The sequence below is a fragment of the Lagopus leucura genome, unplaced genomic scaffold (assembly GCF_019238085.1).
Source record: "Lagopus leucura isolate 7727_CA_CO unplaced genomic scaffold, USGS_WTPT01 178-1_obj-0_obj, whole genome shotgun sequence".
In the NCBI taxonomy this organism is placed as follows: Eukaryota; Metazoa; Chordata; class Aves; order Galliformes; family Phasianidae; genus Lagopus; species Lagopus leucura.
This window is the reverse complement of record NW_024967414.1, coordinates 21295-37074: the sequence shown is the minus strand read 5'-3', so window position 1 is coordinate 37074 and position 15780 is coordinate 21295. Positions and strand designations below refer to the sequence as shown.

The 15780-nt window shown below is 47.7% G+C and overlaps 1 protein-coding gene across 1 annotated transcript in view; it reads right to left on the bottom strand.

Annotated features, from left to right (window-relative positions):
* The window catches only part of MAP6 (microtubule associated protein 6), a 36381-nt gene that overhangs the window by 10888 nt on the left and 9713 nt on the right, over positions 1 to 15780 (bottom strand). Inside the window, exons 2-3 of the mRNA XM_042893813.1 lie at positions 1473 to 1686; positions 237 to 433 (exon numbers count right to left, since the gene is read on the bottom strand). Of these exons, the coding sequence (XP_042749747.1) occupies positions 237 to 433; positions 1473 to 1686 (411 nt within the window). The remainder of the gene's footprint in view (positions 1 to 236; positions 434 to 1472; positions 1687 to 15780) is intronic.

The window sequence follows — 15780 nt, the reverse complement described above, 5'->3', positions numbered from 1 at the left end:
TTGTGCAGGCAAAGCAGAACAACCTGACCTCAGAAACAAGGATTCGCTAATCCTCCTTGGAAATAAAACAGAAAAGCTTCTAATACAATCAGAACAAAAAGCAGATTAGAAGCCTCTAATTAATTTTGTGGCCTTTATTTAATCAAAGGAAAAGAAAAAAAAAAAAAAGAAAAGAGAAAAGGAAAGGAAGGAGGAAAAGAAAAAAGAGAAAGAAAGGAAAGTGCAGTGACATTTACTCTTTTGCCTCAGCCAGTTTATTGTTCATCTCTTTACTTTTCTCCTTGTCCTCTGGCTTTGCTGTGTTGGAGGTCTCGGCGCTCTTTTTCTTGGCAGCCCGTCCAGATGCAATCTGCTTGTCTTTGGCCTTTTTCAAGGGTTTATGGCTTGTTGTGGTCTTTTTTGGTTTGGAAGGCTTTACGCTAGGCTTTTCGACCTGCATGGAGAGTGAAAGGCCAAACAACACAGAGACAGAGAGAGAGGGAGAGAGAGACACAAGGACAGGCGGAAAACAGGATTTAGATGAGAGCCACTGTGAATGTTGTTTATCTATTCTATTCTATCTTAGCTATGCCCTGCCATGAAGGGAGGGGAGCAGTTCTCTGTCTTCAGGAGGGCTTTGCAAGCCCCAAAGGGGCTGTTTTTCTCAGTTGAAAGCCAAAAAACAATGCTCAGGACAAAGAGCCAGGTACAAATCCAAGTCACCCGGGGATGGTTGGGGTGCAGGACACTGAGTGGCATCTGAGCCAAGTCTACAGCTTGTCCTGCATCCATCTGTTTCTAAAGCCCCTAAAGTAGGAGAGATCACTTCAAAATGAAGTAGGAGCAGAAGTTTTAAGTTCTTCCATGCTGGCCTTGCTATCCCACCACGACCTCACGAATCCAAGCAGTCACAAACTCTGGGAAGGAAAATGATCCCAGGCTTAAAACTGAATCCATTTACATGCAAATCCTCTGCTACTTGGAGAACAGAGACTGGGTGAGATTTCAGCCCAAGCCCTCCTTGACACATCCTCCATCTAACCAAAGCACAAAGGGCTGAACATCAGGATCTGTGGAGCTCTCTGTGTTAACTGCAGATGAAGATCTGGCTCTTACCAGGTTGTTCCTGGGATAAAGTGTAACGTGATGTGTCAATAGCTTTAGAGGGAAAAAGAGAAAGCCATCTGGATTAATGACCTGGGAAATAACAAAGCCAAATACAGTTCATTTGGACCCTACCCTCACTTTCGTACAGTTTTGATTCCCAAGTACATCAACCTACCTTAGACCCCAGCTGCAGAACTAGCCGACCTTTAACATCCCTTCCTACCCAAACCACTCTAAGTCAGCCCTGAGGATGCACCCACTGGACAGAAATGGAGATGCCACATAAGAGGAACGAACACAAACGGTGCTCAGCCCAACCTTACTGTGTTGGACACGTCCTACCAGGAGCAGGGGTGGTCCTGGGACCCTTCTGCTGTGTTCCTCACCTTTGGAGGTTCTTTGTAAGGTTCGCTGTAGAGAGTGCGTATCCTTCTGCGCTCCAGGAATTTGTTATCAGCTGGAGCAGGCTTACTGGTTTCCCCCTTGAACTGAGCGCTGTAACTGGTTTCGTGGGTCATTTTCTCCTCTGGAGGCTTGTACTGGGCCTTCGCTTTTATAGCCTTCACGGGCTTGACGTCTATCCAAGGTCTGAACTCATTTCTGAAGATCAAGAAAGAAAAGGTTTCGTGAGTCAAAGAAAGGGGAGTGGGAACAAAACCCAGCAAGATCTAATGGAAAGGGTTTTCCCCTTAAGCTTTCACTACATTAGGCAAAATCCAAATGGAATTTGATCTGTAGAAATCAGCCAGTCCCAGGCACTGCACAACCCATAGCTACTTCTGTTTGAAACCACGGATGCTTTGTTGGCTGTACAGCATCACCTCCTCACTGAAGCTACCTGCAAACAGCTCCTGACCCCCACAGGGTGGAAAAAACTATTTAGACAAGAAACATTAAAACCCGTGTTCTGCTCCATGCTGTTGGCAACTCAACACTTCTCAACAACCTTCCCCAGAAGCAGAGGGGAAGAGTGAGGAAACAAAATTTCCTGCAGCTCACCCCTTACCCTGTAAGCAGTGAAGTGCATCGCATCTATATTTCACCAAGTTACGTTCAACAACTTTTGTCAGCTCTGTGAAGGAGTAATAAAAGAGCTGTCCCCGATGCAAACTCAAGCAGATGAGGTAATGCAGTATTTATAATGTATTGTGAGCTATGGCTTCTTCCTTATTAGCTGAAGGTGAATTCCAGAGTTACTGAAAACACATTAGTCCTTCCTTTGGACAGAGCTGCAGCCTTCTGAGAACACAACTACACAAAAACAAGAGCATTTTTCAAAGGTCTTTAGAATCTGCTGGACACGTTCTGTTCCCCATCTTTCTCTTGCGTTTTTCAGTTCTTCCCCACAGAGCACCACCGCCTTTGTGGTTCTGAAGCAAACCATTTCATTTTGTCTCTAAAAACTGTCATTCATCAGAGAACGGAGACGGAGAAGCCCCATTCATCAGAGAATGGAGATGCCCCAGCGTGTGGCTGCGTTAGATAGGTTGTGCAGACATTGCATCATCACAGAATGATAGGATGGCCTGATTGAAAGGACCACAACGGTCATCTAGCTTCAACCCCCCCTGCTGTTACAGGGTTGCCAACCAACAGACCAGGCTGCCCAGAGCCACAGTCCCTTTAGGTCCTGAAGACTCCAGCACAAGCTCCAGGAGTTACTCCAAAAGCAGTGGCAGAAGCCCTCTGCAAAAGAGTGGTTTTTCCTTGGAGAATAAAACTCTGTTCTTAATGTTGTGACCTGTGAGGCAAGAGGAGGTTGCAGACCCTGTCCCTGCCATTTAGCTGCCCCATAGGATGCATCACCGAGCCCCACTTCAGGGCACTATGTCCCTGCCAGTCAGTCCTTCCCTTAACAGCTCTGAGCATCTTAATCAGCTTCAACCAAATCTGACAAATGGTCCCACAGACACTCAGCTTTTACTTTAATAAAAGTCAGCAGTTGGACTGAGGCCAAAGGCTCAGGAAAGCTTTAATACACGCACGCTCCTCCTTCAATTAATGGAATGCCTACATTAAGGACTCACCACTTCTGCAGGGTGCCCTTGTATTTAACACAGACACAAAGTCTGCAGAGCCCAGAGAACCTTTCCTATCCCAGAGGTGGGAGACCACCTTAGGGTGACCTGGATGGCTCCTTGGGCTCACTTAGACACTTATATCTATGGAACAATTCCCACGTCCATCTCTCCACCCTTCCATAGTTTTGATTCCAGATACATCGATCTTTTCCCCCAATTTCTTCACATCTCCCCCTCATCTGTTACTGTTAAGCCCTTCTTGTGCTTGGGATAATAGAGCAACAGGGCCAGAGATGCTGCCTGCATGAAGGATGCTATTCTTCATGGAACTGTGTTGCACTGAACAGAAGCACATGAATGGGCTCATCTGTGTCCCCTCGGCTGCCGTTCACCAAATGTCACCCATTCATCTACAGATATCCCTCTGCAGCCCATTGTTAAAACACCTCTCCCAAACAAAGGCTTGATAAAAAAGGATTGGAAACATCTGTAAAGAACTGGATTAAAATGTGGTTTTACTGATAACGTCCAGCTGCAGCTCCTAAAGAAGATAGGAAGCTTCTTTCTAAGACCCACTTTTGGTCCATAAGTAGATTACATTTTCAATTGCTTTTAAAGGAAAGAAAATCATGCAATATTTCTCCAAGTTCAAGTCTGTCTGTCACTCAGATCACTTCCTAGCAACTCCTGAACCCGTTCAATCTTTTCAATTGTACTTGCAGCAGAAAGCCCAGAGCTGAAAATTACAATACACTGCATTACAATGAACAGAATAAACACCCAAATGGTGTTCTTCAGCTGAGGGAATGCCAGCTAAAATCCATTTTCCTACTCATTTTCAGGCCACAGACAGGTGGTCAACCAACCTACACGTACCAACAAGCCAACCAGTAAACCTGAGCTATCGCTTATGGCATCCAACAAATGGCTAAGAGACAAAGGATGGAGGCAGCAGATCCATGCACATAGGAGCTGGACTTTAAGGATGGAAGACAAGCCAGGATTTGTTCATTCTGCTGCTCACAGAAAGCTTGGAAGCAGCATGACCGTGTTTGTTACCATAGCGTCTGGCATCCTCATTATGCACAGCATTGTGCAAACACACAGGAAGAGACGGATGCTCCTGGAAAGCCCAAGATCTCCACAGACAAGACAGACACACGGGAAAAAGGGCTGCCAAAACGCTAAAGCAGGAGATCAAGCGTGGAGCTGAGCTGTGGTGTCTGCAGTGCTACAACCAATCTTATTACTGCTGCACTACGCCACGGCCGGTCCCTGCAAGCACAAGTGAGAGCACAGACCATGCTGTCATGGAGCCTTACCACGCCTGGTGTGCACCAGCTGCTCTCTGCTGGGACCACCCTCATGCACTGAGTGTGCCCAGTTCTGCATTTCTGCTATCTAGAGCAAAGGCTCATCTACTACAGCTGTAGTGCAGCACACTGATCTCAGTGCCTATCTTCATAAAGCCATAGAATCACAGAATAGCCTGGGCTGCAAAGGAGCACAGCGCTCATCCAGCTCCAACCCCCTGCTGTGTGCAGGTCGCCAACCAGCAGCCCAGGCTGCCCAGAGCCACATCCAGCCTGGCCTTGAATGCCTGCAGGGATGGATGGGGCATCCACAGCCTCTTGGGCAACTGTAACAGACACAGGCTATTCTGTGCTGGTTGTGTAAGTGCCCAGAAATCTCACTGTGGTTCGTTGCTGTGACCAGAATCGCAGAACCACAGAATACCCCGAATCAGAAGGGAGCCACGGGGATCACAGAGCCCAACCCCAGCCCCACACAGCACCCCCAGACCCCAACCCTGTGGCTGACAGCGGTGTCCCAATGCCCCCTGAGCTTTGGCAGATCGGGGCTGTGCCCACTGCTCTCCAGGTCTGGTGTCTCCCCATCACATTGATGTGATCTCCCCATCACATCCACAGTGTCTGGTGTGGTCCCACGTCACCACAAGCTGGTGTTGTCCCAGTGGTGCATGGCATTTTTGCATGCTCCTCCAGCAGTCACACTGTGAGACCCCGTGCTCTCAGGGATTGTATCCTTTGAACACTGATATGCTCCATACAGGAACAAAGAACTGAGAGGGAAAGCAGCAGCTCAGAGCCTGGGCTTTTGGATTCTTGCACTAGTAGAGGTGCCAGTTGTCTGAAGTATTGTACTGGCTGTTCCTGAAGCAGTAAAACTACCCTAGCATAGAGAAAGGCTTTGGGAACACCTCAGGACTATTCAACATCCCTATTACCCACAGGGCGCCAGAAACTTGCAAATTCCAGCTGCAGGCTGCAGTGAGCACTGAAAATGTTATCCTTCCCTGCTGCGAGAATCATAGAATCACACAGGTTGGAAAAGCCCTCCCAGATCCCCAACCCACCCCCAAAATGCCCCCTGCCCACGTCCCTCAGTGCCACATCCCCATGGTTCTGAACACCCCCATGGATGGTGACCCCACTCCCTGTGCAGCTGTGCCACTGCATCACCACTCTCTGGAGAAGAAATTTTCCCTAATATCCAACCTGACCCTCTCCTGGAGCAACTTATGGCCATTACTTCTCATCCTATCACCGGTGACCCATTGGTTCTAGTATCTCCACTCCTAGAAGAGCACAGAGCTCAACCTTAAAAGAAAAGCCCTCTGCTCACACTGTGTGGTGAGACATGAGTCTGGGCTGCTGTCAGTGTGGCCATACCCAACTTGCCCAGTTCTGCTTTCTTTGCTGCTCCTCATTTTGCTGAGGAAGTTTTGAAGCATTGCTATCTCGGCACAGCATGAAAGGGCTGAGCTGAAATAGCAGCAAACTCCGGGTCTCCCGATTTTCTGCCCATCTCTGAGCCTCATAAAGAATAATCAGAATCAATCAGGAACTCAATGCTGACCTCAAATGGAAATCGAAATTAAACTCACCAACAAAAAAAGATGCTGCGAGACATTAGATGACCTCTTGCAAAACAAATGCGGCAGGAAAAACTCCAGCAGGGATGATGGGAGTTTAACCATCTCCGGATGAGAAGGCACCTTGCAAATCAGCAGGTGCAGATCATCTTAGGGCACCTGGGTGGTTGGTTGCTTCCAGCAGAAGGAGGATGGAAGGGGAAACAGGGTCAGGTTCAACCACTTCAAAAAGGACTTTAAGGAGAGGTTCCATTTGCTCCAAATCAGCCCACGATGCTGAATGAGTTCTGTTGATGGCAGTTCCCTTGGTGCTGACCCAAACTGATTCCCTCCTCCCACTGTGCAAGTATGAAAGGAATGGCACAGGCCAAGGAGATGGGGAACTTCCCCAAAGGGAGATCTCCAGCTTAATCTGAAAAATGGCAGCTCAGCCCCAAATGGAAAAGAGCCCACTGAAAAACAAAATCCCTTTGTAAAATGTTTGGCCTGAAAGGCTCAATTCGCTCTAAAATCAAACATTAACTTACTTCTTCAGTTTCTTTAGTTCTCTTCCATCCCATTTGTTTGGCTCATTCTGATCAGGATGACATGAAATGACAATGAATACCACTATGAAAGTGCTGCAGAAGGAATATTTCAGAACATCACGTTTCTCTTTAATGCTCCTCTAAAGAAAAAGAAGTGAAAAAATACACATTTTGGCCAAATTAAGTACTGCATTATTCTGGGATTCTCAATCTTGCCTCTCTCAAATTCCAGCTTTTGAGAAGCTGTTATTTCTCCCAAGTGTTTTCCAGCTCCCTCCTTTCTTTTAACATAGGAAAAGAATATCCATTGGAGTGAAAGAGTGGAAAACCTACAAACAAGGACAAAGCTTGGTCAGCCTCTGAAACACACAGCTAAAGAACGTCACCAAAGTGCAGCAGATGATGAGGTTTAATGAAGTCCTGACTGTAGAGATGGGCGTTGAGAGTATTTAGAGTTATCAAAGGAAATTTCAGCAACACGTTCATAGAATCATAGGACCTTTAAGGTTGGAAAAGCCCTCTGAAATCCCCCAGCCCAACCCCAGCCCACCCCCACCGTGCCCACTGCCCGGTGCACCGAGTCTGCAGCTCTTATGTGTGTGCTTAAAGACAGCTTTATCCTCTAATGCCCACGCCATCATTTCGTACACAATAATTTACTGTAAAGCTGTGCTGGGAACTGTGAATGGTGTCATGAAGCTCCTGGTGCCCGAGGAGGGGTGAAAATCCATATATCCCTGGGTAAGGCTTGTCACGTACAGCACTGATAGAGAAGAGAGGAATGTGCTGAGCCTCCAGCCGGGCAACTCCAACAGCGGCTGAAGCAGGCAGTGAGCAAGACATGATTAATGAAAGGGATGAAGTCAAGTCTTCTGGCAGAACAGAACCATGCTGCAATCCATTTATGAAAGCAGCTTGAATCAGCAGCCTACAAATCATGGGTATTGCACTGCCCGAGGGCCATGTAGCGTGGTTTTCCAAGGATGCAGAAATATTGCTCATGTTCAAAATGTCCCAAATATACGTCTGAAGCGGATGGTGAACGTTGCAAAGGGCCAAGAAGCTAAAAGAGTCACAGAGCTGCTGAAGACCAACTCAAATGCTAACAGCCCTGGCATTGCTCATGCCTTGGGATAGAGATATCCAAGACCTTCCGTAAGGAACAATCAGTCTCGGGACACTGAGCAATGTGGAGAGGTCCAGCTATGATAGAAAAGGGTGAGCTGGACCTTAAATTCAGAGCAGAGGGCACATCTGGGCACCCACGGCCCACTTACTTGTGTGCCAACACTCCTGTGATCACCTCTGGAGAAAGACAGCGGGAGATCCCACTGTTCAAATGCAAAATGTTCATCTAGAGACCTGGGAACCCAACAGCCTTGAGACCTCAGGAACCCCCCTGGAACCTCATAACCTCACAGAGACTTGCTAGTTTGCTCCTGCCTGAATTTCCCTTGATGTTACAAGCTCATGGGTTCTGCTGAGGAAGGGGTAAAGGGAAGAAAATGTGAAAACAATGCCAGGTTTCTAATAATCTTATTTGCAATCCAACTCAATACAACTCCAACACTCCCTTTGTAACAGCTGGCTTTCCTAAGGGTCTAAAAGGTGACTGCCCACAACATGCCTCATTCCACTGGGAGACCCAAAGCCAAAGCTCCATTTCCATTCAAACAGGAAGATGAGGCATGCTCTCAGTAACCCATCCTGGCAACCACAGCCATATCCTACACCAAGCTGTGACACCAACGGTCCACATGTTGGCCATACCTTCTGGAAGCTGCTGTGCTGTCACTGCACACGCTCCAGCCTCTGAAGTCAGTGAATTTAATGCCACTGTGGTGAAGGCTGCTGAGAAAAGTTCCTGGGGTGATCACAGCCTGGCATTTCTGAACAAGCCTGCAGAAATAACCCATCTGTAAATGTCACGTTCACCCCTGGAAAATGGGTCAGGGCCAGGCTGAAGTGCTGCTGACATCCTCCTTAGTGGGCTGTATGGCTATTCTCCAGCTGGTTGGAGCAAGAGTGGTGTCAGTTCAGCAAAACACTTCACTCTACACGTGGTGGCTTTCTGCTGCTCCTTACATGTAAATACGAGCATCCTGAATCACAGTGTGGCAGACCACATTGACAAAGCTATATGTGAATCTACAGTGTGAATTTTAAGAAGGGAACCTAGCTCAGCAAGATATGCTACCTGAGGTTGAGGAAAATGAAGCTTTTTGGGTCAAGCAAAGCAATTCAGGTTGGATATTAGGAAAAACTTCTCCCAAAGACTGCCATTCAGGCACTGGAATGGGCTGACGATGAGGTGGGAGAGTCACTGCCCATGGAGGTGCTCAGTGGGCAACACTGGCAGACAGCTGGATTAGATGGTCTTAGAAGTCTTTTCTAACCTTAATGATTCTACAATTCTGTAATTGCATTTCATGAACCCATAGTAAGATCAGTCCACCCAGAGATCCAGCAGCAGGATGGGGTAGGAATCCAAAGGCCTTTCAGCAAGGATGGGCCAGGATGAAGAGCTGCTGAGGGAGTCCTCACCAAGTGCATTCACCTTGTGGTCCCCTGAGTAGGAGCTGCTGGGAAAACCCCTATCCTGACTATCTGGGAAGCTCTGTCTGAAGCCCTGTAAGCTCCACGCCAGTTCCCGTTCCTGAGATCCTGGCCCTTCTCCAGCCATGCTTTAATGATGCTGCAGTTCAGCTGCATCAGAATCGCAAGGTTTGTCCTTGAGGCAAAAGATGCAGATTGGCAGTACTGGGGATGGCAGGTAAGGTTGTATTCGAATTTGCTGAAATGATCACCCAAATCACAGTGCAGAAGAATGGGTGTTTCCAAAGGACGGCCAGGAAATGAAATGGAAGCTCTGGCTTTCTGTTGCAGCGATGTTATTCGACTCGCTGCGTGTTTCTCCTCCCTTTAGGGGATCATTACTTCCCTTCTTTCTGTGATTCTAATGCAGCTGAAAATTAGCGTTGCACTTTGATTGCCTTTCTCGTCTGCATGACAGGGTAATTGCTCACCCTGACATGGGAGCAGAAATAGATCCAGTGGTGAAGGGGGTAAAGGAGGAACAGCACGCAGTTTAGACAAGCAGCCATTGGCTTGCCACTGCACCGATGACTTTGGTCATACGCTGCTCACCACAGGAGCTACTACATGCCTACATCTGAATACCCTTCACATGCTATCTGTGCACCAGGTGTTCAAAGACCCAATGGTGCACATAAAAACGAAGGAATGAGTTAGTTCTCAGTTTCAGTTATGATAAACTGATCAGCTTTCATGAAAGATGCAGTTACTTGATTTCAAAATGTGTGGCCACGCAAGGACAAGTGACAGCTTGGGTTGGGATCCCCTTGAATATCTGAAGGGGACAGACTCTTTAGCAGGACCTACTGTGATAGGACAAGGGATTTCAAGCCAAAGAGGGGATATTTAGATTTCCTTATTTAGATATAAGGAAGGAGTTGCATACAGAAAGGGCAGTGAGGCACACGTTGCCCAGAGAGGTGGTGGTTCCCCATCCCTGCACACACCCGAGGTCATGGGATGGGGCTGTGAGCACTGATGGAGCTGTGGGTGTCCCAGTTCACTGTGGGGACTGGGACCCAATGGCCTTTAGGGGTCCTTTACAACTCAACCCTTTCTATGATTCATAGAGGAAGCATTGAGGAAGAAGGACTACTGAGTAGAACAGCAGTGAACCAAGCCCCATGGCAAACTTCATGCCAAGAATAAACGGAATTCAAGTTTTTTTCTTGCATCAGCCTAGAGCAGTAACACGATGCCAAAATTCCAAAGCAATGAAACCCCCAAATACCATGTATTTCATAGACACACACAGTCATTATGGTTGGAAAAGACCTTCCAAGCTCCCCAGCCCCAACTCCAACCCATCCCACCAAGTCCACTCACTTGTCCCTCAGTGCCACATCCCTACAGTTCTGGAACGCCTCCAGGGACGAGGTGCTCCTCACTCCCTGGGCAGTCTGTGCCACTGCATCACTGCTCTCTGCGAAGGAACTGTTCCTAATATCCAACCTGAACCTCCTCTGGAGCAAATTCCTTACATACTGTGCATGGCAGCAGTCTAATCTGACAGTTTGCAAGGATGAATGGTGATAGGACAAGGGGAATGGTTTTAAAGTGAGACAGGGGAGGTTTGGGTTGGATGTGAGGAGGAAGTTTTGGCGGCAGAGGGTGGTGAGGCAGTGGCACAGGTTGCCCAAGGAGGCTGTGGATGCCCCATCCATCCCTGCAGGCATTCAAGGCCAGGCTGGATGTGGCTGTGGGCAGCCTGGGCTGCTGGTTGGCGACCTGCACACAGCAGGGCTTGGAGCTGGATGAGCGCTGTGCTCCTTTGCAACCCAGGCCATTCTGTCATTCTATGATTCTATGATATCCTGGCAGAATGCCCTCCACCTTTGATGCTCCAGCCATTCACAACAGTAGATGTATCCTTGATCCCCAATGGATAGAGAAGTCTGCAGCCCAGCTTAGTAGCCAAGGTGCAGCAAGCACAGCTTCTTGTTTTCTGTTAAATCACTCAAACCTGAGTGTAGGAGGAACCAGGTATCTCCAAAGTGATCTACTTCCCCATCTCAAATTCTCCAAGCTGAAGTCTCACACGAGAGCAGAGCACACACCTATGCTTAGGCTCCCAAGTCATTTGATTTTATCCTGTATTTGTCTAAGAGGTAAAAATATAAAAGATAATATATGATACAGGTGTCTTGCATAAACAACCTATGGATGCATCTTATGTTCTTGCAATTCAAATCCATGACACCTTACTTCATCCTCCCACAAGCCACGTCTGCAATTAATAGGGTGCAAGCAGAGCACTGTGGGTGCCCCATTCTGGAGGGCCCCAAGGCCATGGGGCAGACTGAGCTGGGGGATACCCAGCCAGTGGCAGATTGGGGCTGGGGAAGCTCTAAGGTCCAACCCAACCACTCTATGATTCTATGAAGCCTCAGCATTGCCTTCCTACTGTGTGCACAGTTGTGTTCCCCAGAGAGATCACCACAAATCCTTTGGCAAGAACTGTTCCAGCAGAACCTCCCTGAGCCCACTGGCTGGCAGCACGGGTGCCAGCTCCAGTATAATGTGCATTTCAGGGTAAATGGCTCCACAGCTCAATGAGCTGCATGTCCCCAGCGTGCAACCCAAGCAGGTGAAGTCAGGCACGGGGAGGAAAGCTGCACACAACATATGCAGGGTGACAACTACACAGCTACAAGTAATGCAACATGAAGCAGACGAGTGCAAGATTAACCTACATTTGGTCTGACCACGTGCCTGTTCTGTGCCAGTGTTTGTGCACGTGTTTGAGCTTGTGGTATTTCTTTACAGGATCATTTTTTCAGCACATACGGTGAGGTGCTGGGTTTGACAGAAAGGGCTGAATTCTGCTTTCTCTTTTATGCCTTTCTGTGCAACATAGCCATTGAGTTAAAATTCTGAGACTGCAATTACTTTTAACTGGAAGAAGCATAATAGAGATGGGTATGACATGCATAGGTGAGTCTTGGTGGAGAGTCTTGACCTCAGCATTCCAGTAGGGCACCAGCACAGGCTGCCCAGGAAGGTATCCCAGGAAAGGGGAGATGTGGCTCTTGGGGACATGGGTTAGAACAGTCACAGGTACGGGCTGCTGGTTGGACTGGATGATCTTATTGGTCTTTCCAACCTTAATGATTCCATGACTCTATGATCCTATGATATAGGATGCTATGATGATGGAGCTAAGGGAAAGCACTATGGGGCTGAGCCACATTCCCCTCACCCCGACCCTTAACGGACCCAAAACTGAGGTGCAAATTTGCTTCGTGCAACAGAAAGCAGAATTTGGTGCCTATTTCTGAAGATATTACACTATTAAAACACGTCATATTTAATGGAGCAACACTCAGTCCACGCTGCTTATGGTCTCATCTCTCCTTAGGAGCTACCCCTGCTTGCAAAAGGCACAGAAGTGGATAAAATGTAGAAAATGTGTTAAAAATGCCCTCTGCAAGCGTGGGAGCCACCAGCATCACTGGGGCATGGATGAGGTTGTGAGGGGAAGACACGCTGACTCCAGTTCCCCACCACAGGATTTGTCCCATGGTATTGGATCTGCAAACACTGGGACGACCTCAGGGGAATCTGGGAAAAGGGCAGCGTGGCAGATGGCTGCATGGCCACATTTCCTCCTAATTAACCAAAACGAGGGCTGGCATAAATGCACAAAGCAATTACTGGTCCCATGCTGACTGCACTGAAGCTGTCACAAAATAGAAGAGCGCAAGGAGGGCTGGGGAAGCTTCGTAGATCTGCACCATCTGCAAACCCAGATCTACAAAGGTGTGCTGCTATCCCCTTCCTAAAGCAAAACCAAACCAGAAACCAACAAAACCTGGTGGAATAAAACTTAAAAGCACACGTTTACAGCTCATCTGCAATGGACAGGAAGGAGGATTTGTTATTGCTAAGCACCAACCTTTGCGTGCAGCAAAGGTTTACGGCCTCTCCACTGGGCAAATAACATGCATTTGGAGAGCAGATGATGTGCAAATACTTCTTCCTTTGGAGCTGTTCCAAGCTTCATCAAGAAATAAAGCATGCAAGGGATAAGTGTATTAAGCAGGTACTTAATTGTGAGAGGAGACCAGAAACAAAGGCACCGTCTCCAAGGCACAGCATGCGTGCTTTAAGCACAATCCTGGATTGATATTTATTGCAACTGACAGAGCAAAAAGGCTCAGAAAAAGCACTCTTTCCCCCTCCATAAATAATTCACCCATCGTAACAGTTCATAAAATGTTTATATTAAGTAATAATTAAATATTGCATTGCCTAAAAAGAAAAATAACTTAGGTTGCAGCCAGGATGAAGGATGGGGAGACGTTGTTGCCCTACGGCTGCCACATTGGGTTCTCTGCTGAGTTAAAGGGGCAGTTTCCCAACAAAAGGGCTTTTCTCATTGATCTCCATGAGAGGAGAACACGGATCTCTATTTTCACATACAGAAGTTGCGTGGTTTCCCATGCAAAGGCTTTGAGCCAGGCAGGGTGGGGTCAGCAGTCCCATATTAACCCTATTAACTGCTGAGCAATGACTTTTGACTTCAAACCACCAGCTATGCACACAGGCTTCAAGCCCATTAAGGGGTTATTCGGCCTTTGGTCATGGAGAAACACAAGGTCCAACATGGCATCAGCCTCCAGCACAACCTCAGCACGGGATAAAGGCTGGCAGGGAGAGCAGTGGGTGATGGCTGATAGCATCCATCAAATGTCATCACGCATACACCCATGCAACTCTTATTAAACCTTTAATTGCTTAATCCAACCTGTGCCTTGGGGAACGTAAAGAAAAACAAGCAGCTCCAAGGTCACTGCAGGCAGAAAATCAATGCGGGGAACGAATGCTAAGGACTTTCTTTCCCCTTAGTTTCAAAAAGAGGGACTGTGGAGACATCCTGCTGCCACCCTCAGTGGCCACAACATCTCTCAGCCCTGCTCCAGCAGAACACTGGGTACGTTCTTCTATTCAGCACACAAGCCCTGCTCCTCTCCATGGGCTGGAGCATCCCAATGGACCTCTGCATCTCTGCAAAGACAGTTATCTGCCTCCTTCGTGCTCTGCATCCTGCCCACAATAACTGAACACCTTCCCCCTCATTAGTGACCGCACTTTCTGCACTCCTCACCTCCCTGATGGACCTCCTTTGGTCCACAGCTCTGCCAAAATACAAAGCCAAATCCTGAGCAAGAGTTAACCTGAGGCTTTACTAATGTGTAAGGACGATACACCTTATGCATCACATTCCTCTACATACATGCCAATACATTACTTTTTTTGGTGTTTTTTTTTTTTTTTAATTACTACTTCCTATACTTTCTTTTTCAATGCAATAATAATTACTGACATTTGGTTTTTGAGCTACCACTGTTATTTCTCCCTATTTGTCACACCCCCATCTCTCCTGAACTGCTTCACAGCATCAGAGAATGGTTTGGGTTGGAAGGGACCTCAAGGATCACGAAGCTCCAACCCCCCACCAATGCAGGGCCACCAACCTCCCCATCTCACAGCAGCCCAGGCTGCCCAGGGCCCCATCCAACCTGGCCTCCAACACCTCCAGGGATGGACGGGGCATCACAGCCTCTCTGGGCAGCTGTTCCAGCACCTCACCGCTCTCTGAGTAAAGAACTTCCCTCTTCCCATTTATTTCAGGCTGTTTCACCAATATGTCAAGATCTCTTTGAATTCCAATTCCAGTATGCAAGATGATTTCACCAGACACAAGTGATGCAGTCAGCATACAGATGAAATATAGCACTGCACAGGCAGTCAGGTGGGGCAGTCCTAAAGTCCCTTTCTGTCCTTAAAAAGCTCCTATACACCATAAGGTACTGATGCTAGGGAGGTATTTCCATGGTAACTCGCAGGTAACTAGTGATAGGATGAGAGGTAATGGCTTTACATCGTGCCAGAGGTGATTCGGGTTGGATATTAGGTGAAATTCCTTCTCCAAAGAGCAGTGATGCACTGGCACAGGCTGCCAAGGAGTGGGGGTGGTCACCATCCCTGAAGGTGATCCAGAACTGTGAAGATGTGGCACTGTGGCACTGGGCATGGGGAGGTGGATTGGGCATGGGGATCTCGGAGGGCTTTTCCAATCTTAATGCTTCTATGGGATATTTAAGATTGGTTGCATCCTATACAGAAGGGAAGAAGCAGATGTGACCCACCTGTGCAGGATGCACGTGGTGCTGGAGCTCAATGAACACTATTGCTGGCTGAAACTGTGATGCTCCTGCAGAAACACATCCATGCTCCAAGCTGTACAGAGGGTTTTTTATTCATTGACTCCATTGAGATTCAGATCAAGCTCTTGGGACACGTCTCCAAAGCTCCACGGCCCTCACAATGGGCCATCGAGGATGAAGCAGAGGTAAGTAATGAAAATATTAAGATAGGTGTGACTGTAATAGCACTGAAAACATGTGTTCAAACACCAAGAAAAACAAGAAAACCTATCAGAGGTTGCCTTTCCCAACTGATCAAAATGAGAACTTAGTTATTTCCACCAAGGCCAGATGCTCTATGCTCTCACAGCAGGAGGAGAGTATTACAGCTGCAGCACATTACATACAGTCAAGGAGTCAACGATTTACAGTTATGGACTCATGGAATCAAGCAGCCATGGAGTCATGGAGCCATGGAGTCAAGGAGTCATGGAGTCATGGAGTCA